The sequence below is a fragment of the Carcharhinus amblyrhynchos genome, chromosome 22 (genome assembly GCF_965287045.1).
Source record: "Carcharhinus amblyrhynchos chromosome 22, sCarAmb.v2.hapA, whole genome shotgun sequence".
Classification (NCBI taxonomy): Eukaryota; Metazoa; Chordata; class Chondrichthyes; order Carcharhiniformes; family Carcharhinidae; genus Carcharhinus; species Carcharhinus amblyrhynchos.
In genome coordinates this window covers 38,070,807-38,095,085 of record NC_137345.1, presented here as the reverse complement: position 1 = coordinate 38,095,085, position 24,279 = coordinate 38,070,807, and the positions used below count along the sequence as shown (strand labels likewise).

The following is a 24,279-nucleotide window of genomic DNA, read 5'->3' as shown; positions in this document are numbered from 1 at the left end:
ATACCAGAATGTTATTGCCTTAAAAACAATGTCTTATTTTCTCGATCAATCATATAAAACTGGTGAAGGTGAAGAAAGAGAACAAGTTACTGGACAATAATGTGAATAAAGAAAGTGAGCAGGTGTGGAGTCAGATGCAAAACAGCTTGAGTTGTTTTGAGTTGTTGAAATTACCTGAACATTAACTGCAGGATTGTCAAAACAGCTCATCATCTATGTGAAAAAATGTAGATGAATCAACTGTCGGGTATGGTCTCAAAAAGGAGATTGAGAGCAGAAGTATTTTACTGCTGCAGGTAAAAAAGACAACGACATGAAATGAACTGAAACTGTACCATCGCTCGAAATGCTGGTAATAAACCAGTATGTCTGCATAGCCGTGGATATCCAGTGAAACTGTACTGTTCACAGCTGGTGTTCAAGTAAATTAGTGATTTTTGCATCAACATAACTGCCACAGTGATCTCTGGAACCATGGTTGCAACAGGCTCTGACACAAGGAAGACAATCTGCTGTGTGTCTTTGCCAAAGAGTGTGCGGGAAGTGAAGGTGAAAATCCAGGGAAAACAAAGGAGTTGGACTTCCAATAGAGGAGCTAAAGCTTTTTCACAAAAAAGGGGACAGAGGTAAAGTGACTTTTCTGTATGGCCCTGACTAGACAGTGGAAAGTTTACCCTCCTGAACCTGCCTAGCTCTCTGAGGACATTACCAGTGTCTTCACACATCAGATATCTCTTTTTATTGGTGATACCAAATCCAAACTTCAGACTTGACATTCTCAGCTCTTCAGCCATCATGAATAGTTCCTGCTTATCTTCAGCCACTGGGGTAGTCTCAGCAGCATATCTGACCTTCCAGATGTTGTGAGTACCAATGCTGGCCCAAGATGTTCTGGGAGAGGAGAGCTGATTTCTCTCCTGGTCTTTCTCCCATGGCATTATAAAGTAGTGATGAAAGCAGACAGCCTTATTCAACTCTTTTGCCAGAAGTGACTGGTGCTATCTTACCTCCAAGTACACATAACACTCCTTAGCCTATTGGTAAAGTCTCTAAATGACCCAGATGAAGTCATGCTGCAAAAATCCTCAGAGTTTCCCAAGGCTCTGCATGGTGGATTGAACCAAGGATCTTTGTGTCATCCACAGCCTAATACCCACAATTCCTTGTCAGTTGGCTTCTTGACATATTGCTTTGCTCTCGCCCATCTCCATCGCTCAAACCAATCCAACTATGGAATGCTACTTGGTTCCAGAATGGAGCAACTGTTATAATTGAATAAATGGGAAGAGGACTGTCCAGGGACACTCCTATCCTTCCTGATGCAGAAGTATAAAGTGGATTTTAGCTCTTTTTGAGCGATCCACCATGATAAACTGCTTAACTTTGGCCAATTAGATTCACTCGATGTGATATTAAGAATCAATGGATCATGCTGAATATTGCAAAGGCCTCAATAACATCCTGGCTTCTGTACTGAAACTGGGGTCCCAGAATCAGTCACATCCTTAGCCAAGATGTTGTAATACAGCTGCAATGTTGGAATCAGCCTGACAATGCAAATAATTGCTCAGGCACTTCCTGACCACAAGAAGCAAACAAAATAATCCGGCCAACAACCACCCATCAATCTACTCTCAATCATCAGTAGAGTAATGGAAGGGGTTATCAAGCAGCACATACACAGCAATAACCTGCACACTGACACCCAGTTTGAGTTCCAACAGAGCTACTTGGCTCCTGACCTCATCACACCCTATTCCAAGCAGGCTGAAAGATCTGACCTCCAGAGGTGAGAGTGATTGCCCTTGCTGTAGCATCAAAAAATAAAATTGAACAGAAATCAGGGAGAAAACTCTTCACTGGCTGGAATCATACCTAACACAAAGGGAGAAGTTGAAGGTCCATCATTTCAGTTCTAGGACATTGCTGCAGGATTTCTGCAGGATAGTATCCTAGGCCCAATCTTCACATCGATGACCTTCTCTCCAACATAAGGTCAGAAATGGATATGTCCATTTTTTATTAATTGATTTTAATTGCTAGTGTATTGCAAATTCCAGAAGGGAAACTCAGAAAGCCAACCACTAGTTGCATATTTTTGCAATTTGGTATAATGTGAGGAAAGATGTAAAGACCAGTGAGGAAGGTTTAAATCTGGTTATAATAATTAAGCAAATGTTTATCCAACAGTAAAACACACAAAAGATGCCCTTTTAAAATGGCGCTCTCGATCTCTGTGGAGCCAGGTTTTCCCATGTGTTGAGGCCCTGCACCCCTGCATGATGGTATGAAACATGACCCATTGATTTTTTTCTGGCAGAGTATTGTATGATTTGGAGAAAAGAACAACCAGTTCCTCTCAGAAGCACACCGATTTTTTCGCTGGGAACAACACTCAGGGTTGAGCTGACAAGTGACATGGACCTTTTGTGCCACGTAAGCTCAAGGCACTGACCGTTTCCAACAAGAGAGAACATAACCTTTACTCTTTTACATTCACTGGCATTATCAGCTCTGAATCCCCCACTAACCTGGAGGTTACTGTTGACCAGAGACCCTGAACTGGATCAGCCAGTTGAGTAGCATGGCTACAAGAGTGATTTAGAGGCTGGAAATCCTATGGTGAAGTTTCTAAATCCTGCCCACCACCGATAAATCACAATTCGGGATTGAGATGGAATACCCTTCCCTTGCCTGGATAAGTATGGCTTCAACAACACACAAAGTTGACATCATCCAGCACAATGCAGCCTGCTTGATTGGACCACCATTCACCACATTAAACATTCAATCCCTCCACCACAGAGATGCACAGTGGCAATTGTGTGTACCAATTACAAGATGCTCTGCAGCAACTCATAAGGTTCCTTAGGCAGCACCTTCCAAACCTGTGGCAAATCTCACTTAGAAGGACAAGGGCAGCAGATATCTGGGGACACCACCAGCTGCCACTTCCCCTCCAAGCCACTCACCATCCTGAATGGGAAAAATATCTCCTGCCATTCCTTCATTGAAGCTGGGTCAAAATCCTGACATTCCAACCCTAACAGCACAGTAGGTATACCTACACCGGAGGGACTGTAGCGGTTCAAGAAGGTAGTTCACCAGCACCTTCTTCAGGCAAGGATGGCCAATAAATGTTGGTCTAGTTAGTGACTAATACTGCCAGAGTAAGTTTGATGTAAAAAAAATATTTTTCTTTCACATCAATATGTGATTAACAAAAATCATCGAACAAACTGTAAGGAAAGGAACAATTTATTTCTTCTTTGCTCCTGTGTGTCTTTAATGATCCCATCTGGCATTTTTCTTTCTATCTGAATATCTTCTTCCATTTCCAAATGCGCTGAAGTGTGGCGACTAGGGGAATTTCACAGTAGTTTCATTGCAGTGTAAATGTAAGCCTTACTTGTGATTAATAAATAAATTTTACTTTATCATGCCTGCTATATGCTGACTCACCCTCACTCTATCTTGTTTTCTTCTTACTTTGCTGTTTACAGGTTTAAGCAAACTAAACCCTGCCCTAGAAGCATGTTTTAAACACTAACCTGTAAACAGTGAAAATTCAGGCCTTAGTATGATTTTAACCTTGGAATCCTGACTTTTATAAATAGAGGCATAGTCTGTGAAAGCAAAAAGGTTTGTGTTCCTGTATGAACATTGATTTCACCACAACTGGAGGAGTGGGCAGAATCTTCCCAAAGAATATCTGTTTGGCAAGAAAACTAGTGTGGTTCGCATTAGCATGTCATGGATCCCACTTCCTGTTCTGAGGCATCTGTTTTGGGTAGGGGTGAGTTTTATATTGGTTCTAAGAGGGGCAGGACCTAAACACACTAACAAACCTGGCCTCACAGGTCAGCTGTTGTTTTTAAAAGGCACCCCATGTCAAAGTGAAATTGAAGACCCCTCCCACCGTCCCCCCATGGACATTGGGAACGGCCCCCTCCATTGAAGGAATGTTCCCCTCTACCCACCGTAGATCGTGCCATCGGGGCTCTCCCAATGAGTCCCCCTTCAGGCCACACCCCTCAACTCCCACTCCTTGGCATTGTCCCAATGCTAAGTTGGCACTGCCAGGGGGAAGTGCCAGGTGGTTACTGCCTAACCATGTCCCAGACCATCTGGAGACTTCAATGATCTCTGGGTCCTCTGGCGTGGCCATCATCGCCGTTTGTGGAGGCCAGTGGTGATTCACATCAGTTTCCCGCTGGGCCCAGGGCTCAGGGAATCCTGGGACATGGAGCATCCAGTTTGAAATTAATAGCCATATTTCAATCGATATTTAGCCGCTGATAGATTTACTATGTCCCTCCCCTGTGATTCTCCAAGACCTCAGCAATGTGACGTTAGAAAATCACCCTCATTGCGTCCAATTCTCGGCCCCACATTTCAGGAAGGATGTGAAGACTAAATGCTGCAAAATGATTTATAAGAATAGTTCAGGGAATGAGGGGATATATTTACAGGAATAAATTGGAAAACAGTTTCTGCTCTCTGAGAATCAGGGAGGGTGCAAACACAAACATTTACAGGAAACTGCTCCCAGTAGCGAGCCAGAAGGTCGAGAAGCAGAGGACACCAGTTTAAGATAATTGTTAAATGAATTGCTACTGCAGGGATCATGGGCAGATGATACATCTTTCGATTATCAAAATATTTGACAGGGAAATGGGTGGAACTTTCCTATTTTTCAGTAGAGTGGTGCAGAGAGTGGAAAAATCCGAATGGAAGCTGTCAGCTCCCCCCCAACAATTACCGCCCCCCCCAAACACAATTCCAACCCCCCCGCCTCCCCACTGAACATCCCCATCATATCAGATAGTCGAGAAAATGTGTAGGGGCAGGTCCCACAACATAACTCTGTCTCTGACTGAACCCTGCCAGCAACTTGGGTTTTAAACCACCAGGGCGTCCTTTTCAAAGGGCACCCCAATACCAAAAATTAAAGATAGAACGCCCACCCTACCCGCAAACATTCACCCACAGAACAGTTCTCCCCCTCACAGGAGATCCCCCTCCCAACAATCTCCCCCTCCCCCCACAGAACATCCCCTCCACACAACAATTCCTGTGCTCCCCCCAACCCCGCCTCCCCATGGGACATTCTCCCACACAACAATCTCCCCACAGAACACCTCTCCTGCTGCACAGAACAGCCCTCAGCACTGCCTGGCAGGGGGCAGTGCCAGGGGGTAATGTCAGGGGGTAGTGCTAAGGCACGACCCTATTTCCTCTGAGCAATGCACAATTCTGAACTCCTTTGGCAGGTTCTGCTCACTGGGTACAAGCCGTCGGAGCGCTGTTGTGATGCACATTGACACACCGTCACACTAATGTGAATGGATTATATAACAGAGGGGGGATGACCATCTGGGAGCTCTCATCATGAGATATACATTTATTGTAGGGGGCTCCCCCACATTGAACATTGGGATCCCCATCAGTGGCAGTGGGCGGGGTCAGTGCCAATGGGAATTCCCGTCGGTGTAAATCATCTTTTGGGCCCCTCGCAATGTTCCGCACTCCCATCACCATTCACGCCTGCTGCGGACAGGAACACAAAATCCCCCACAGGATGTTTCCATTTGTGGTTGAACCAGAATGAAGGGCCATAAATATAATTGTCACTAACCCGAAAGAGAATTCGGGAATAACCTCTTTACAAGAGAATGGTCAGACTCGCATCCCATGTTCATTGTGCCTCCTCCAGTTTCCCCCAGTGACTCAGAGGGCCCGATTTTACCATTTTCATTCGAAGTGCTGATTCTGGGCGTAGTACAGATCCGACTCAGAAATCCGCTTTCAGGCGCCCCTATAACGCTCTCAGCCATCTGCAGCCCCATTCGCTCTGTGGGTGCGGCTTAGCGCGGCTGGAACGTTCGGAGCTCTGAACTGCGCACACACAGTTACAAAAACATTGGAAAAAGCTGGCCTGTGTCAGACCACTCCCGGGCCACAGAAAACAGAGAAAGCAGCCAGGAAGCAAAAAGCGGGAGCAAGGGTGTATCTTGGGGCAGGGGGGGAGGGTGCAGATGGATCTCTGGTGGGGGGGGGTACAGATGGATCTCTGGTGGGGGGGGTGCAGATGAACTCTGGTGGGGGGGGTGCAGATGGATCTCTGGTGGGGGGAGGGTGCAGATGAACTCTGGTGGGGGGGGTGCAGATGGATCTCTGGTGGGGGGGGTGCAGATGGATCTCTGGTGGGTGGGGGTGCAGATGGATCTCTGGTGGGGGGGGTGCAGATGAACTCTGGTGGGGGGGGTGCAGATGGATCTCTGGTGGGGGGAGGGTGCAGATGAACTCTGGTGGGGGGGGTGCAGATGGATCTCTGGTGGGGGGGGTGCAGATGGGTCTCTGGTGGGGGGGGTGCAGATGAACTCTGGTGGGGGGGGGTGCAGATGGATCTCTGGTGGGTGGGGGTGCAGATGGATCTCTGGTGGGGGGAGGGGTGCAGATGAACTCTGGTGGGGGGGGTGCAGATGGATCTCTGGTGGGGGGGGTGCAGATGGATCTCTGGTGGGGGGGGTGCAGATGGATCTCTGGTGGGGGGGGGTGCAGATGGATCTCTGGTGGGTGGGGGTGCAGATGGATCTCTGGTGGGGGGAGGGGTGCAGATGAACTCTGGTGGGGGGGGTGCAGATGGATCTCTGGTGGGGGGGGTGCAGATGGATCTCCGGTGGGGGGGGTGCAGATGGATCTCTGGTGGGGGGGGTGCAGATGGATCTCTGGTGGGGGGGGTGCAGATGGATCTCTGGTGGGGGGGGTGCAGATGGATCTCTGGTGGGGGGGGTGCAGATGGATCTCTGGTGGGGGGGTGCAGATGGATCTCTGGTGGGGGGAGGGGTGCAGATGAACTCTGGTGGGGGGGGTGCAGATGGATCTCTGGTGGGGGGGGTGCAGATGGATCTCTGGTGGGGGGGGTGCAGATGGATCTCTGGTGGGGGGGGTGCAGATGGATCTCTGGTGGGGGGGGTGCAGATGGATCTCTGGTGGGGGGGTGCAGATGGATTTCTGGTGGGGGGGTGCAGATGGATCTCTGGTGGGGGGGTGCAGATGGATCTCTGGTGGGGGGAGGGTGCAGATGGATCTCTAGTGGGGGGGTGCAGATGGATCTCTGGTGGGGGGAGGGTGGAGATGGATCTCTGGTGGGGGGAGGGTGCAGATGGATCTCTGGTGGGGGGGTGCAGATGGATCTCTGGTGGGGGGGTGCAGATGGATCTCTGGTGGGGGGGGTGCAGATGGATCTCTGGTGGGGGGGGTGCAGATGGATCTCTGGTGGGGGGGGTGCAGATGGATCTCTGGTGGGGGGAGGGTGCAGATGGATCTCTAGTGGGGGGGTGCAGATGGATCTCTGGTGGGGGGAGGGTGGAGATGGATCTCTGGTGGGGGGAGGGTGCAGATGGATCTCTGGTGGGGGGGTGCAGATGGATCTCTGGTGGGGGGAGGGTGGAGATGGATCTCTGGTGGGGGAGGGTGCAGATGGGTCTCTGGTGGCAGGGGGTGCAGATGGATCTCTGGTGGGGAGGGGTGCAGATGGATCTCTGGTGGGGGGGGTGCAGATGGATCTCTGGTGGGGGGGGTGCAGATGGATCTCTGGTGGGTGGGGGTGCAGATGAACTCTGGTGGGGGGGGCACAGAGGGGTCCACTGCCACTCTGGGTGACCGTGGGGTGGGGAGGCGGAGGGGGCAGGGATGACAATCGGTTTGGGTAATTGCGGGGGTTGGATAAGAGGGACACACACGTCACTGCCCCCCTTATCCACCCCCCCACTACCCAGACCGATCGCCCTCAGAGTGGCAGTGGATCCCCAGTGCCCCCACCTCCCACCAGAGATCCATCTGACCTGCCTCCCTCCTCCCCACCCCCCTCACCCAAGACAATGATCTGGCCTCACTCCCCACCCCCCCAGAGAATGGTCTGGCCTAACCCCCCCCCCCCAGTTACAAAAGAACATTTTACCCGCCTTCTCCCACCGCTCCCCCCACCATCACCACCAGACAACGATCAGCCATCCCTGCCCCAGCATCGTGAGGGAGGGAGAGAGATTGAGGAGCCAGGCCCCGAGGTCTCGGTGTACCCTCCCCCCGGCAGGAGTTTACCATTGAATCCAAAACCTTTCCTCAATGACTTAACTGGCAAACTGGTGATGGTGAAGTTAAAAAGAGCTACTTGGTATCAGTCGGTGGATATATGAACATGCAGCTGGCTAACACAGAAGAATATATTGATAGCGCTTTAGCAGCTCACCTTGGTAAAGTTCTAATAAGGTGTAACAATGTCCTGTACATCAGAGGGGTTGAGGAAGAGGAAGAAGATGGGGAAATGAGAGAATATTAATCCTTTTTATTTGAAGAATAGCAATGTGTTGAATTTTTGAGTACTTTTTTTATATTCAGTCATTCGAATATGCTGTATTTTGATTTGCACTGAAGAGGTCAGGGGTTTGTACTGTGCTGCAAAGTGTAATGACAAACTATAATTTAATTGTAGACAACTGTTCGGTAGAAATAGCAGAGGTGTTCAATGAATACTTTACTTCAGTATTCATGGTGGAAAAGGATCTTGGTGGTCGTAGTGCAGGCTTGCGGCAGACTGAAAAGCTTGAGTATATTGACATTAAGAAAGAGGATGTGCTGGAACTTTTGAAAAGCATCAAGATAGATAAGTCGCCAGGACTGGATGGGATGTACCTCAGGTTACTGTGGGAGGCGAGGGAAGAGATTGCAGAGCCTCTGGCGATGATCCTTGCATCATTGATGGAGATGGGAGAAGTTCTGGAGAATTGTGGATGTGGTTCCTCTATTCAAGAAAGGGAGTAGAGATAGCCCAGGAAATTATTGACAGATGAGCCTAACCTCAGTGGTAGGTAAGTTGATGGAGAAGATCCTGAGAGATGGGATTTATGAACATTTGGAGAAGTTTAGTATGATCAAAAGTAGTCAGCACGGCTTTGTCAAAGGCAGATCGTGCCTTACGAGCCTGGTTGAGTTTTTTGAAGATGTGACTGAACACATTGATGAAGGAAAAGTGGTGGATGTGGTTTATATGGACCTCAGCAAGGTGTTCGATAAGGTCCCCCATGCAAAGCTTATTGAGAAAGTGAGGGGGCATGGGATCCAAAGGAATATTGCTTTGTGGATCCAGAACTGGCTTGCCCATAGAAGGCAAAGAGTGATTGTAGATGGGTTGTTTTCTGCATGGAGGTCGGTCACCAGCAGAGTGCCCCAGGGATCTGTTCTGGAACCCTTGCTCTTTGTGATTTTTATAAATGACCTGGATAAGGAAGTGGAGGGATGAACTGATAAGTTTGCCGATGACATGAAGGTTGGAGGTGTTGTGGATGGTTTGGAGGGATGTCAGAAGTTGCAACGAGACATAGAATGCAAAAATGGGTGGAGAAGTGGCAGATGGACTTCATCCCAGATAAGTGTATGGTGGTTCATTTTGGCAGGTCAAATAGGATGAAGGAATATAGTATTAAGGGTAAGACTCTTAGCAGTGTGGAAGATCAGAAGGATCTTGGGGTCCGGGTCCATAGGACTCTCAAATTGGCTTTGCAGGTAGAGGATGTGGTTAAGAAAGCGTATGGTGTGCTGGCCTTCATCAATCAAGGAATTGAGTTTAGGAGTTTGGAGATAATGCTGCGGCTTTATAAGACCCTAGTCAGACCCCCCTTGGAGTACTGTGCTCAGTTCTGGTCACCTCATAACAGGAAGGATGTGGAAGCTATTGAAGGGTACAGAGGAGATTTACAAGGATGTTACCTGGATTGGGTGGCATGCCTCATGAGGATGGGTTGAGACAGCTCGGTCTTTTCTCCTTAGAGAGACAAAGGATGAGAGGGGACCTGATAGAGGTGTATAAGATGTTGAGATGTATCAATCGAGTGGCTGCTCAGAGGCCTTTTCCCAGGGCTGAAATGGCTGCCACAAGAAGACACAGGTTTAGGGTGCTGGGGAGTAGGTACAGAGGAGATATCAGGGGTACATATGTTACTCAGAGGCGGTGGATGAGTGGAATCAGCTGCCGGCGGTGGTGGTGGAGGCGGATTCGATAGGGTCTTTTAAGAGACTTCTGGATGAGTACATGGAACTAAGATAGAGGGTTATAGGTAAGCCCAGTACATAGAGATGTTCAGTGCAACTTGTGGGCCAAAGGGCCTGTTTGTGCTGTAGTTTTTCTATACTCTATGTTCTATGAGTCTGAATATGTTCAAATGTGAATTCAGGTGTAAGTTGAACCAACAAAACTAGTTTTCAATCTGAAAAAAATCCAGACAATGATCAGCCACCCGCCCCCCCCACCACCAGACAACGATCAGCCCCCCCTCCGCCAGAGATACATCTGACCCACCTTCTCCTCCTACCCCCCCCCAACCAGACAACGATCTGACCTCACTCCCCTCCTCCTCCCTCCAACCAGAGGACGATCTGACTCGCTTTCACCCCCAGCCCCACCACTGATCTGAGTCAGAGAGTTGTTGGGAACACTGATCGCGCTCTTCAGAGGCTGGAGCACCCAACTCAGACTTTTATTCAGCAGGTCCCTAATAGCGCGGTTCCAGATTGGTCAACGCGGTGGGAAATGCTGATCGAGTTGGCCGGGCAGTTCATTAATTCGATTTAAACACGTGCAAATGCACTTAAAATGTCGCTGCACCTGGTTAGGGTGCGGAACGGATCCCCGCCATTCACGTGTCTCGGTAAAGTGGCGATCTGCACGGACTCGGGTACAGATCGCGATAAAGGCCTCACACCCAACTTTACCATGATTTCTCGCCCGAAAACGGGCGCAAATTGTTGGTAAAATTGGGTCCAGAGAGTCCAGCTGTTTAATCTGTGCCAAGGAGGGCGGGAACACATCTCTCTGTTGCATATTGACCTACCTGTTCTTCCAACAATGTCCCGCCTCTACTATTGGGCTTTAATAAGTCAGTCCGCTGTACGCACACCACAGAATTGAGTTTCGAGGCACTGGGGTTTGTGCACTTTGAAAGTGGACTTTACTCTTCACGTTGATTCTTAGTATCTGGAAAGATGCCCAAATTGAAGCAGACTGAATATCTTTGTGAAGTGAGTTGAGAGTTTGGTGTGCTGGGGATGTGTGATGCAAGTTAATCAGCTTGAATAATTGATGTTAGTTGTTTGAGACTGGCCTTACAAAAAGGTAGGAAATACAATTTGTATTTAAATCAGAGAGCCTGATGGAAATGGCCACCTGTGACTGCTGGGGCAATGCTGAGGGTGCAGGACTGGGGGGACAGTGCTGGAGGCTCAGTGCTGGGGGAGACAGTACTTGGGAAGGCAGTGCTGGGGGGCAGTGCTGAACGGGGCAGTGCTGAACGGGGCAGTGCTGGGGGAGACAGTACTTGGGAAGGCAGTGCTGGGGGGCAGTGCTGGGGGGCAGTGCTGGGGGGGCAGTGCGTTCGGTGGGGCAGTGTGTGGTGCGGCCGGTCCTCAGGGGCAGTGCCCATTTGAGCATCAGTCGGACAGGCTCGGGCTCCACAAGGAGACAGAATAAAGAGACAGTCGATTATCGTTCAGCTGCTGTGTGAGCATCGAATGCACGTCACACACACACGTGTGCCCAACACCCATGACAGCTTCACCCTGAGGAACTCAGATCTTCCAGAAGTCTTTGAGGATCAGCCCAGGATGCAGGGATGGCTTGTGGGGGTCTGGGTCTGAGAACTTGGCTGAAGATGCCAGTGCGGAGGCCAGAATCTGAGGGACACTGCCGTCAGGGTGAAGGGGAGAGAGGGGGGTGAGGGACACTGCCGTCAGGGTGAAGGGGAGAGAGGGGGGTGAGGGACACTGCCGTCAGGGTGAAGGGGAGAGGGGGGGTGAGGGACACTGCCGTCAGGGTGAAGGGGAGAGAGGGGGGTGAGGGACACTGCCGTCAGGGTGAAGGGGAGAGAGGGGGGTGAGGGACACTGCCGTCAGGGTGAAGGGGAGAGGTGGGGTGAGGGACACTGCCGTCAGGGTGAAGGGGAGAGGGGGGGTGAGGGACACTGCCGTCAGGGTGAAGGGGAGAGAGGGGGGTGAGGGACACTGCCGTCAGAGTGAAGGGGAGAGAGGGGGGTGAGGGACACTGCGATTGAGGTGAAGGGGAGAGAGGGGGTTTCTTTTTGATTAATTTGAATGACTGCTCCCATGTTTTCAAAAGTTTTAATTTTTAAGAGGGAAGTCCGTCAATGTTATGACGTTGTTAAGTTTTAATACCAGTTAAAATATTGTACAGGGTTGGAACCCCTGTAAGTGGGGCTTGTAACTGATGTGTGATTGGTATACACCATGAACTAAATCAATTAATTCTCTCCTGCAAAGAAAGGCACTGCGTTTTAGTTTTAACTTCACCAACCAGTGTGGATCCGCTTAACATCCTTTTTACGGGAATTAACAGAATGTCATGAAAAGAATTGCAAAATTGCTACGGTGCAGTAGCGCACAGGCTAGCACTGCTGCTTCACAACTCCAGAGATCTGGGTTCAATTCCTGGCTTGGGTCACTGTCTGTGTGGAGCTTGCACATTGTCCTCGTGTCTGTGTGGGTTTTCTCCAAGTGCTCAGGTTTCCTCCCACACTCCAAAGACATGTGGATTAGGTTAATTGGCCCTGCTAAAATTGCCCCTGAGATGTGTAGGTTACAGGGATTAGTGGGTAAAATATGTAGGGATATGGGGGTAGGGACTGGGTGGGATTGTGGTCGGTGCAGACTCGATGGGCTGAGTGGCCTCTTTCTGTACTGTAGGATTTCAATGAACATTTTTTAAAATTCTTTCACTTTCTGTGCATTACATATATTTTCAGCATCATTTAAGCAAATTTGCAAAATGACTAACCTACCCAAAGAATGTCTGTTGCCTCTACTCACTGCAGCTAGAGCACAGAAAAAATGTGCAAATAAACAGGTGTAAATATTCAGCTATTGTTGGGGCAAGGAAGTGAAGTTGGGGAGAGGCTGCAGCACAACTGCAGCTTCATTTCAGACAGCTTTAAAATGTAGAACCGTATGTTTAAATTTGGCATGTTTTCAGTGTGTAGGTCTGTGCATGGGATTTCTACATTGCCAAGAAAAATCATAAAATTCTCTGGCAATCAGTAGCAGGTAGTAAAATTGGACAGAACACCACAGAATGACAAGATGAAGAAAGTTGAGTATGTGAGAAAACTAGCAGAATTGTAAAGAACAGATAGTTAGAGTTTCTATGGATATTTAAAAAGGAGAAGAATAACTAAAGTGAGTATTTCTCCTTGAGAGAGCGAGAATGGGGAATTAATAATAAGAAAGACGGAAGTGGTGGCTTAATAGAGCAGATACTTTGTGACTGTGCTCACTGTAGAGAATATAAATAACATCCCAGGAATAATTATGCAACAAGAGGTCAAAGGGAGAGAACAACTTAAAACATTTATAAATCACTAGGGAGAGTATTGACAAAACTATTGTGGATGGAGAAAGAACAGGTGCAACAATGATTTAACAACAATATTGGCAATAATGGTTTTAAAATGATTGCTCTGGTGAGAGCTAAGCATGCTGGGATTTTTGGTCAATTTATTGATTAAAACCATTTGCAGGTTGTAAAGAGGCTTTAGTCTAGGAGCTGTGACCTGAAGCTTCCCGTGTTTGTCAAATCAGGGAAGTTGTTTACATTAACTGAGACGTTGTGGCTCCAATTTTTATGGCTGCTATGTATGGAGTATGCAGTTTGAACTTCGTTCAACAGTAGTTACACTGGATGTTCAAGACATGTGATCAGTTTCTAGTTACACAATTGGCTGGATGTTACAGAATCTTCCAGAAGCAAGTGGAGAATTGCGGATAAAAGACATGTGAGTTCTTTATTTGGTAGTGATAACGCAAAGAGAACAATCATTGCAACAAAGCTTTTTCCTAGATTGGAAACAAATATTACAAGGGGCCACGGGCTTAGGGTGAGGGGGCGAGGTATAATTCGGATGTTAGAGGGAGGCTTTTCACGCAGGGTTGTGGGGGTATGAATGCTCTGCCAAGTAAGGTGGTGGAGGCAGACACACTGGCGTTGTTTAAGGGATACTCAGGCACATGAGCGTAATAGAGATGGAGGGATATAGGAGACTGTTTTAAAAAAGGATCAAGAGCCTTGGGATGTTCCTGGGAATCAATTGATTCCGATGGACCTTCCAACATATTTTCTGGCTCACTTGTTTTACTTTTGAGCTTCTGGGGATTCCCTTGAATGTTTGCATAAGATGTGATTGTTATTGATGTTTTTCTCTTTTAATCCACAGGAGATTCGGTCCACCTTGTTGTCCAACAAGGGGCATACACGCGGTGGGTCGTACGAGGGCTGCTCTTGGATGTTTTGAGAGTTGCCTAGTGCTTCACGTCGTTAGTGTATGCTTGAACTGGACCAGCTGATGGGCAACATGACAGCTCGGTGACTATCACTGTTTGCTGTGCAGACACATGGATTCGGGCCGGTGTCTGTGGGAGTTTGCGCATTCTCCCCATGCTTGCGTGGGTTTCCTCCGGGTGCTCCGGTTTCCTCCCACACCCCAAAGATGTGCTCTTAGGCTGATTGATGTCACAAATTGTCCCTGAATTAGTCTCCCCTCCATCTGGTTTCCAATGTGGAGAGCCATAAGCGTAGACATGGGTCATGGGTGGAAGAGGGAACTCACAATGTTAAAATGGCAGCGTGGGCTTGTTGGGCCGAAGGGCCTGTTTCCCCTGCTGTGTTGTTCTTTGTTCTTTGTTCAAAGCTTGTACTCTGAAGGATACTTCAGAGACAGGAAGATAGATTCTACATCAAGGATATTTCTTGGCCAAGGTTTTCCTAAACTCAGTAGTATCTATTTTCAGTTAAATAGTTAAAAGTTGTTGTTCAGTTAGTGTTAAAGTGCAGTTGAAGAGTTTAGTTGCGAGTTGATGTTCAGTTAAAGTTCAGTAAAGAGTTAATGAGTTGCAACTGTTTATGTTTGAGATGATACTAGAAATGTTCAATAAAAATATAATTGAATTACTGTCTTTGTCTCATTAAAGTGGAATGCTTGGAAAGTGTTTACATTAAAGCTGGATAACACTATGAGAACTAAAAGCTGCCAAATCCAAGTTGGTACTTGCTCTTGAGCCAATCTTGGCCAATAACGAGCAGTCACCAATTAGCTCAGGGCAGATAATTCAAATCTTGGCGAACACTTTGGTTGGTGTGATGTGCTTATGTTTTCTACGAGATTGATGGGTTGAGACATGCTCTTCATCTCTTTGTACATCATCATCATTTTCTAGTTTGTCTGTCACTTTGTGTGTATGTTTCTGACAGGAGACCGGATAGTGCCTGAATGTACCCATTGTATATGGTCTGTTTAGATCAGTGCACAACTCTTTGTAGCTTTGTAGCCTTTGCTCCAGTGCAGTTCACAGCCAATGGTCCTTTCTGCTGCATAGCTTTGAGAATTGACGAAAGGCTGGTCATCTCCTTGATGCATGCAGAAGTCCATGCCTTCCATGTGTCTTGCTGAGTTTGGGTGTTCTCATGAGTGCATCAACAATTAGGGTTATACAAAGGAACTTTAAACTTGTCGGTCAGTGAGGGTAACTTTGTCCATCCCTGAGTAGCTCTTCAATTCTGTACATGTTGGCTGGACTGGACTGGGAAAGGAGTTTAGCAGGAAAGACAGTTAATCAGCAACAGCAGACATTTATGAAAATAGTTCATGTTTCACAGCAAAGATATATCCCTGTGAGGAAGAAGCATCCCAGGAAGGAGATAAATCAAGCATGGTTAAATAAGAAAGTTAAGGATAGTATTAAACTGAAAGAAAAAGCAGAGGGTGGAATTTTCCAAACATTCACGCCAGCGGGGTTCTTTGGTCCTACTGCAGTGAATGGAGACTTGACTGAGCACCAAATTCTCTGTTCTGGCTTGCAGTGGCAGCATGGCATGAACAGTTGGTAAGATCGTGTCTAACTGTGGCAAAGGTTAGTGGTGACACAAAGGATTGCGAAAGTTTTAAAAACCAACAAAAGGCAACAAAAATCAATAAAGAGGGAGAAAATAAGCTGAGCGTAAAGTAGCAAGTGAGATAAAAATGTACAGTAAGCTTCTTTAAAGATATAAAAAGGAAGAGAGAGGCCAAAGTGAACAAAGACTCTTTAGAGAATGAGATAGAGAAATAATAATGGAGGACAGGAAATACTTTGTGAGAGTCTTCACGGTGAGAGACACTGATAGCATTTCAAAAATACTAAATAATCAGGAGGCAGAATGGGGAAGGAAATAATACTAAAAATGCCAGGGGAACTAATTGGACTAAAGGCTGATAGGTGACTGGGCCTGATGGGTTGCAGCCCAGGATATTAAAGGAAGCAGCAGCAGAGATGGTGGATACACTGGCAGTAATCCTCTAAAAATACTTAGGGCCTGATTCTCCCATCCTGACAAGTAGGTTTTCTCGGTGCGTCGGGATGGGAAAATCGCCTGTGGGCCATTTCATGGGACTCGCGCGTACGTTCCCGACACGTGCGTCTCCCACAGCCAGAGAGCAGGCACAGTCAAGACCACGCTGGAAACCAGCGGGAAGATCAGGTAGGTCGTTTGAATCTGTGCCTTGTGTGTTTTAAATTTCATTATTGGGCCGAGCATGGAATTCTCTGGGCCCGATAACATCTCCCACTCTGCCTGGAGTACCTCACTCTGGCAGGGTTCAGACAAGCTCCCCAACTAGCTAGCAGGAGACCCTGGGGGAGTGACAGGGGGGCAATCGGGGTCCACCCGGTGGTGGGGAGTATTGCCCCTGGGAATTGATAGCCTGGCAGTGCCAGCCTGTGCCCCTGGCACTGGCCAAGGGGCAAAGTGCCAATGCCCAGGGAGTACCTTGGCACCAGGCATTGGACAGTGCCAAGGGAGGGGGTGAGACCTAGGGGGCAGGGCCTAGATGGCAAGGGGGTGGGGTGTATGGGTGGGGCCTGGAGATCACTGTGGGTGGGGGTCCCGCTGTCACTCTGCAGATACAATCAGTCAGGGCTCAAGGGAGGCCAACAATTGGGGCGGGGCGTGTTGTCTGCTGGGGTGGGTCTGCCTCCCATGGGTGGGGAATGATCTGCAGGGGTGGGTCTGCCTCCCATGGGTGGGGAATGATCTGCTGGGGTGGGTCTGCCTCCCATGGGTGGGGAATGATCTGCTGGGGAAGCTCAGTGGATGGGGGGGTCTGTTGGAGGTTGGGATGGGATCATCATGCTGGGGGTGGGAGCTGGAGATCAGGGTGCTCCGGGATAGGAGGGAGGGTCTTATGGCCCAGGTATGCTTGAGGGGACCATGATTCGGTGGTGGGGGGAGTTGGAGGGGCAGAACTGATGGAGTCCCGGGCTGGCCAGCAATTGAGCTAATCAGTAAACTGCAGGCTGACAATTTGGGGCCTCTGCGCATGCATATAGTTCCAGAACTGTCAGAGTCCAGCATGAATAGGCCCCGCCATCCCAAGAATTTAATGATATTCACAAGTGTAGCATCTGCAATGCAGAGTGTGGGAGATTCAAGTCTGAACTCCCACTGAAAAAGCAATCATGATTTATACCAGTTTTCCCACAAATTTAGCACTTTGACTTTTTTGGGAGAATCGGGCCCTTAATTTCTGGAAAAATCCCAGAAGATTGGAAAAATGCCAGCATGACACTCTTATTCATAAAGGGAGACGTAAAAACAAATAACCATAGGCCAGTTATATTAATCTCTGTCATTGGGAAAATGTTAGAGTCCATTATAAAGCAAATAATAGCAGGACATTTAGAAATACATAATCTAATCAAAAAGAATCAGCGTGGCTTCATGAGGGGATATCATGCCTGAAATATTTATTAGCGTTCTTTAGGGTGTAATGAGCAGGAGAGATAAACGGGAACCAGTAAATGTAATTCATTTGGATTTCCAAAATGCATTCATAAAGTACTGCACAACAGGTTGTTTAGTGAGGTAAGAGCCCATGCTGTTCGGAGTAGCATAATAATATAAAGGATTGCTAACTGATAGAAGCCAGAGATTTGGGAAATGCCGGGCAATTTTAGGATGGCATCCTTTCACCCTGGTCTTCTCAGCAAAGCTCAGCCACCCTGGTATTACCAGCAGAGCTCGCTCCGGTCCCGGTGGAGCTCGCTCCGGTCCCGCTGGAGGCCAGTCTGGTTAAGTCTCAGATTTGGTATTTGACATCCCTCAGTGACCCTCAATATCCTTTCACTCATCTTTGACACTGTAAGGCATTGTGCAGAGAACATACAACAGAATTGCAAAATTTCCGAGACACATCATCCCAAAGAATAAACAATGTTGAAACAAATGTTTGTTAAGCTCTCCCATCAATGACGCAACTATTTTGTCCAACTTCCGATATTTCTATGCTAATGAACAACATTGGACAAAAATGTTTCATTGAATGCTATTTGCTTTTCCTCTCAAGTTGCCGAAAGCGATTTTCTTGGAGATTATTCTTTAATTTTTCTAGATTCTGAGATAATCCTGGAAGATTGACAATTCTATAATACAAATTCCCATTTGGTTGATAAATAATGTTGTCTTTGACAGCAGAGATTTATTTTCCAGCAGGGTACACACTGCTCTTTGGTTTTCAAACTAAGTTGTTACTCATTACTCAGTTTAGTTGCTGATGCGTAATTGGACCATTAGCGCAATCAGATCTCAATGAAGCATCAGTCACAATGCCATCCTGGAGTGTCAGCCTTCATTTCTTCAGTGAGATGCTGAATGTGCAGACGGTAAGTTTGCACTGAGTGTGTGAGCAGTAGGTGAGAACATTTTCTTCGTGCCATTAAGTTAAATCATTATAGCCACGTTTGAAGGTAATGTCCTGATTCCAAGTTTATTCTCACACAGCACAGAAACAAATTGTGCACATTGTGTACAGGCTGTACGCACTCATCGTATTTCAATTCCTCACATTTAGAATGAAAGGAGTTTTGATGAAATATTTGATTCTAACCCTCATTTTACTGTCTCTCTGTTCCACAGGTGAAACACTCTGGAACTGTTATGTCAGCTACCATCAAGAACCTACTGACTTCATACAGCAGTTTGGAAACAGATGAACGAGTGAAATTTTATGACTCTTGGGCACAGGACTATGAACAGGTAAAACACTCACATCTCATTTTACCATCTACTGAACTGGGGAGCTCTGGGGAAAGAACCATTCCTCACACTTCTTGTGGCCTTGTTACCATGGATTTCTCTGGTGTCTCCACATATCCATTATTACTGTATTTATGATTTTACATCAAATGACCACTAGAAAAAATGTTTTTGCTGTAACTGTGGAGTCATCACCCAGAGCAGGAGGAATTCTTTCTCCACCATATTGTATTTGTTTTTTATTCCTGGGATGTGGGTCTCGCTGGCTGGCCAGCATTTATTGCCCAACCCCAGTTGCCTCTTGGGAAGATGGTGATGAGCTACATTCTTGAGCCACTGCAGTCCATGTGATTAGGTATACCCACAGTGCTGTAAGGAAGGGAGTTCCTGGAAAGTGGAGAGTATTCCAAACATACCTTTTGGTTTGATTTATTATTGTCACGTGTATTGGTATCTAGTGAAAAGTATTGTTTCTTGCGCATTATACAAAAAAAAGCATACTGTACATAGAGAAGGAAAGGAGAGAGTGCAGAATGTAATGTTACAATCATAGCTAGGGTGTAGGGAAAGATCAAGTTAATGCAAGGTAGGTACATTCAAAAGTCTGATGGCAGTAGGGAAGATGATGTTCTGGAGTCGGTTGGCACATGTCTTCAGACTTTTGTGTATTTTTCTTCATGGAAGAAAGTAGAAGGGAGTATGTCAGGGGTGTGAGGTCGTAATTACACTCGTGCTTTTCCAAGGCTGCAGGAAGTGTAGTCAAGTCGATGAATGGGAGGTTGGTTTGAGTGATAAACTGGGCTTCGTTCATGACCCTTTGTAATTCCTTTTGGTCTTGGGCAGAGCAGGAACCATACCAAGCCGTGATACAAGTAGAAAGAATGCTTTCTATAATGCGTCTGTAAAAGTTGGTGAGAGTTGTAGTGGACATAACAAATTTCATTAGTCTTCTGAGAAGGTAGACTTCTGTCTTATAGATGGTGGACAGGCTTTAGGGAGTCAGGAGATGAATTACTTCCTGAAGAATTCCTAGCCTCTGACCTGCTCTCCTAGCCACAGTAGAGTTTTGAAAGAGGTGTCTATAGAAATGCATTGGTGATAATCTTCCAAAATTCTACAGATTCTGGAATTGTCCTGCAGATTGGAAGGTAGCAAATGTCATCTTGGTATTTAAGAATGGAGTGAAAGAGAAAACAGGGAACTATGGACCTGATAACCTTACATCAGTAATTGGACAAATGCTGGAATCTATTATAGAGGAGGTAATAAAATAACATTTGGACATTAATGATCTGACTGCGTATAGTCAGCATGGATTTACAAATGGGGAATCATGGCCGGAAATTTCCTGTTCTGCCCACAGCGGGAATCGTAGCGGCTGGGACAGAGAATTCAGCAGACCATTTAAAGGTCCGTTGACCTTGAGGGGAATTTCCTTGGCGTGCTCACAGCCGGATAATCCAGCCCTAGGTTTGATGAACCTGTTGGAGATTTTTTGAAGATATTACTAACAGAATTGATCAATAGGAAGCAGAGGATGCATTATACCCAGAATTTCAATAAGCTTTTGATAAAATCTCCAACAGGGGCGGCACGGTAGCACAGTGGTTAGCGCTGCTGCTTCACAGCTCTAAGGACCTGGGTTCGATTCCCAGCTCTGTGTGGAGTTTGCACATTCTCCTCATGTCTGCACATGTTTCTCTGGGTGCTCCGGTTTCCTCCCACAGTCCAAAGATGTGCGGGTTAGGCTGATTGGCAATGCTAAATTGCCCCTTAGTGTCCTGAGATGCTTAGGTTAGAGGGATTAGCGGGTAAAATATGTGGGGTTATGGGGGTAGGGCCTGAGTGGGATTGTGGTCGGCGCAGACTCGATGGGCCGAAGGGCCTCTTTCTGCACTGTTGGGTTCTATGATTCTAGGAAGTTGATTAGCAAAATAAAAGCTCATGGGATACGAGGTAAATATATTGATATGAATTGTGGATTAGCATGGGTGAAGGATTGGCTAACAGGCAGAAAGTAGAGAGTAGGAATAAACAGGTCATTCTCATATTAGCAGGCTGTGGCTAGAGGGGGACGACAAGGATCAGTGCTTGTGTCCCAGCTGTCACAATATATATCAATGGTTTGAATGTGGGGACCAAATATACTCTTTCCAAGGTCGTAGATGATACAAAGCTAGGTGGGAATGTGTGTTGTGTGGAAAAAGTAATGAGGCTACAAGAGGATTCGAACAGACTCGGTGACTGGGCAAGAACATGGCAGATGGAATATAATGTGGGAAAATGTGAGGTGATCCAATTTGGCCAGAGTAACTCATCTCCTATGCAGAGTATTACTTAAATGGTAAGGGATTAGCAGGTTTAGATGTAGAAAGGGACCTGGGTATCCTTGTCAATAAGTCGTTGAAGGCTAGCATGCAGCAAGCTGTTAGGAAGGCTAATGGAATGTCAGCAGGACTGTCTTTTGAAGAGAGATTGGGTGAACTGGGCTTGTATTCTTCAGAGTTTCAAAGAATGAGAGGTCATCTCATTGAAAGCTGCAAAATACTTAAAGGGATAGACAGGGGAGATATAGCAAAGATGTTTCCCTTGGCTGTGGAATCTCGCACCAGGGGCACACAATTTCAAAATCAGTGAGAATCCACTTAGGACTGAGATTAGTGGAGTTTCTTAACTCAGAGGGTATGTTTAAAGCGGAGGATGACAGATTTCTAAATACCAATGAGACGGAGGTATATGGGGATATTGTGGCAAAGAGGACAAAAGAGTGGATGATCAGCTGTGATTACATTGAATGGTGGGGCAGGCTCGATAGGCTGAATGGCCTTGTCCTGTTTTGAGATTTCTATATGGCTGTTCCAGTTCACGTTCTGGTCAATGAGGAGCTCCAGGATGTTGATGGTGGGGGATTCAGTGATGATAATACATTGAATGTCAGGGAGATTGTTGAATTCTCTCTTTTTGAAGATGGGCACTGCCTGGCATTTGTGTGGCTTAAATGTTACCATTTACTATCATCTCCTGCTCTTTATGTCAATATGTGAAAAATAGCAAGGGCCCCAAACTGATCCACTGGGACCAGTGATAACCTCAGCTCCTCTCTTTAAGCTAGTTCCCACCTTTTGCAACACAGTCTGACCTTTAGCCTCAGTCATTACTGTTCCTGGTACAGTAACAGACAGCTAGCTATAGCTGTCCACGCAGGCAGAGTATGGTTGGATAGCAAACAGGGGAATGGGGCCCTTTAATCATATGGACAGTCAGAGAGAAGAGAGAACAGGCAGGAGATAAAACCAGAAAGCTGGAATTAGAATCAGCATGATAGAGGAAGGAGGTCAGGAGGTGCGAGCAGAGTTGCAGCAAAGGTACAATTAACCTAAACTTTTGGATTAATGTCAGGATTCGTAACTCCACCTGTATAAGTACATTGTCTGTCTGTTGATTCAGTGGATGAGATCACGTGTTATAACAATAGATGCTGCTGGATGCCAAGCTCTCCCAATCTAACACAACAAACATTCAAATTAGGAGCAGGAATAGGCCATTCGGTTCCTTGGATCTGCTTTGCCAATCAATAAAATCATGATTGATCTGATTGTAACCTCATTCCCACACACCATGTAGGGATTTTTACAGTGGCTATTTATTGAGCTCAGCTTTAGCTAATACAAAGACTCGCGACCACAATATCCTGGTGAAAGACATTCTTCATTGACCAATGCAGACTGGGAGGGAAAGGTTTGGGCAGTCCAACACTTCTCTGAAGTTACATCACAGTGGCAATACAATTATACATTTTCCAAAAGACATTTTACCCGACCTCTGGCTCAACATGAGCCAATTGCCAGTAGTATAGGTCATATACTTTAACCAATTACAGATATTCCCTAACAGCATGGGAACAATAAGTTCTAGTGTTTTCTGCCTGACTTTCCCGTGGCCACCTATTGCCAGTTTCAGGCACTCTTATCTAGCTGAAAACTTTGCTGTTGATTGAGCTGCCTGGAACCACTAGCTTGTCCTTGCTCAGTGAATGTCTCTTTCACTGAGCTGAGTGGTACCCATGCTGATAAGAACTATATTTCCCATGGTGCCTGTGCCATTAGCCAAGATGTATGCCTGTTCAAAAATACGCATTTAAATCCTCTAATTGTGGATATCAGTGTTTCTATGCAGATAGTACTGCAGTAAAATAAGGCAGTCTGTGATTCTTATGCTAAATTAATCCATGTTTTAATAGTCTTTGATAGTGCTTTAATTAAAAGCGGAGGAATTTAGAGTAGCTAAGAGCAGTGGGCAAGAAGAGGATTGGGAAAGGTTTAAATGTCAACAAAGATTGACAAAGAAGTTGATAAAGGAGGGTAGGAGAAGCTATGAAGCTGGGCTAGCGCTTAATATAAAAAAGGATAGCAAGAGTTTTTATAAATATATAAAAAGGAAGAGGCTGGCTAGGGTGAACGTTGGTCCTTTAGAGGATGAGAAAGGGGACCTAGTGGTAGGGGATGGGGATATGGCTGAGGTCTTGAATAACTTTTTTGTTTCTGTCTTCACGGAGGAGGACGTGAATAATTTGCCGGGTGTTAGCGATGGAAAGGTGGTAGGACTGGAGGGTCTTAATGACATTACTGTTACTAGAGAGGTGGTGCTCGACAGACTGGAGGGGCTGATTGTGGACAAGTCCCCAGGACCAGATGGAATGCATCCGAGGGTTCTGAAAGAAATGGCGGAGGTGATAGTGGATGCCTTGGTGGTTATTTTCCAGACGTCGCTGGATTCCGGGGAAGTGCCGGAAGATTGGAAAACGGCTAATGTTACGCCGTTGTTTAAGAAGGGTGCCAGGCAAAAGGCGGGGAATTATAGGCCGGTTAGTTTAACGTCTGTGGTAGGTAAAATGTTAGAATCCGTCATTAAGGAGGAAATTGCGAGGCATCTTGAAGGGAATTGCTTGATAGGGCAGACGCAACACGGTTTCATTAAAGGGAAGTCGTGTCTGACAAATTTACTGGAGTTCTATGAGGATGTGTCTAGGGCGGTGGATAGAGGCGAGCCGGTGGATGTGGTCTTTCTGGATTTTCAGAAGGCGTTTGACAAGGTATCTCACAAGAGGTTATTGCAGAAGGTCAGGGGACATGGAGTTGGGGGCAGGG

At 46.8% G+C, this 24,279-nt stretch overlaps 1 protein-coding gene and 1 pseudogene across 1 annotated transcript in view; both read left to right on the top strand.

Annotated features, from left to right (window-relative positions):
- Positions 1–24,279, top strand: part of LOC145357072 (methyltransferase-like protein 27) — a 41,260-nt gene that overhangs the window by 9,962 nt on the left and 7,019 nt on the right. The window contains exon 2 of the mRNA XM_080210159.1: positions 19,013–19,132. Within this exon, the coding sequence (XP_080066285.1) occupies positions 19,013–19,132 (120 nt within the window). The remainder of the gene's footprint in view (positions 1–19,012; positions 19,133–24,279) is intronic.
- Positions 250–8,344, top strand: LOC145357139 (small nuclear ribonucleoprotein F-like; annotated as a pseudogene).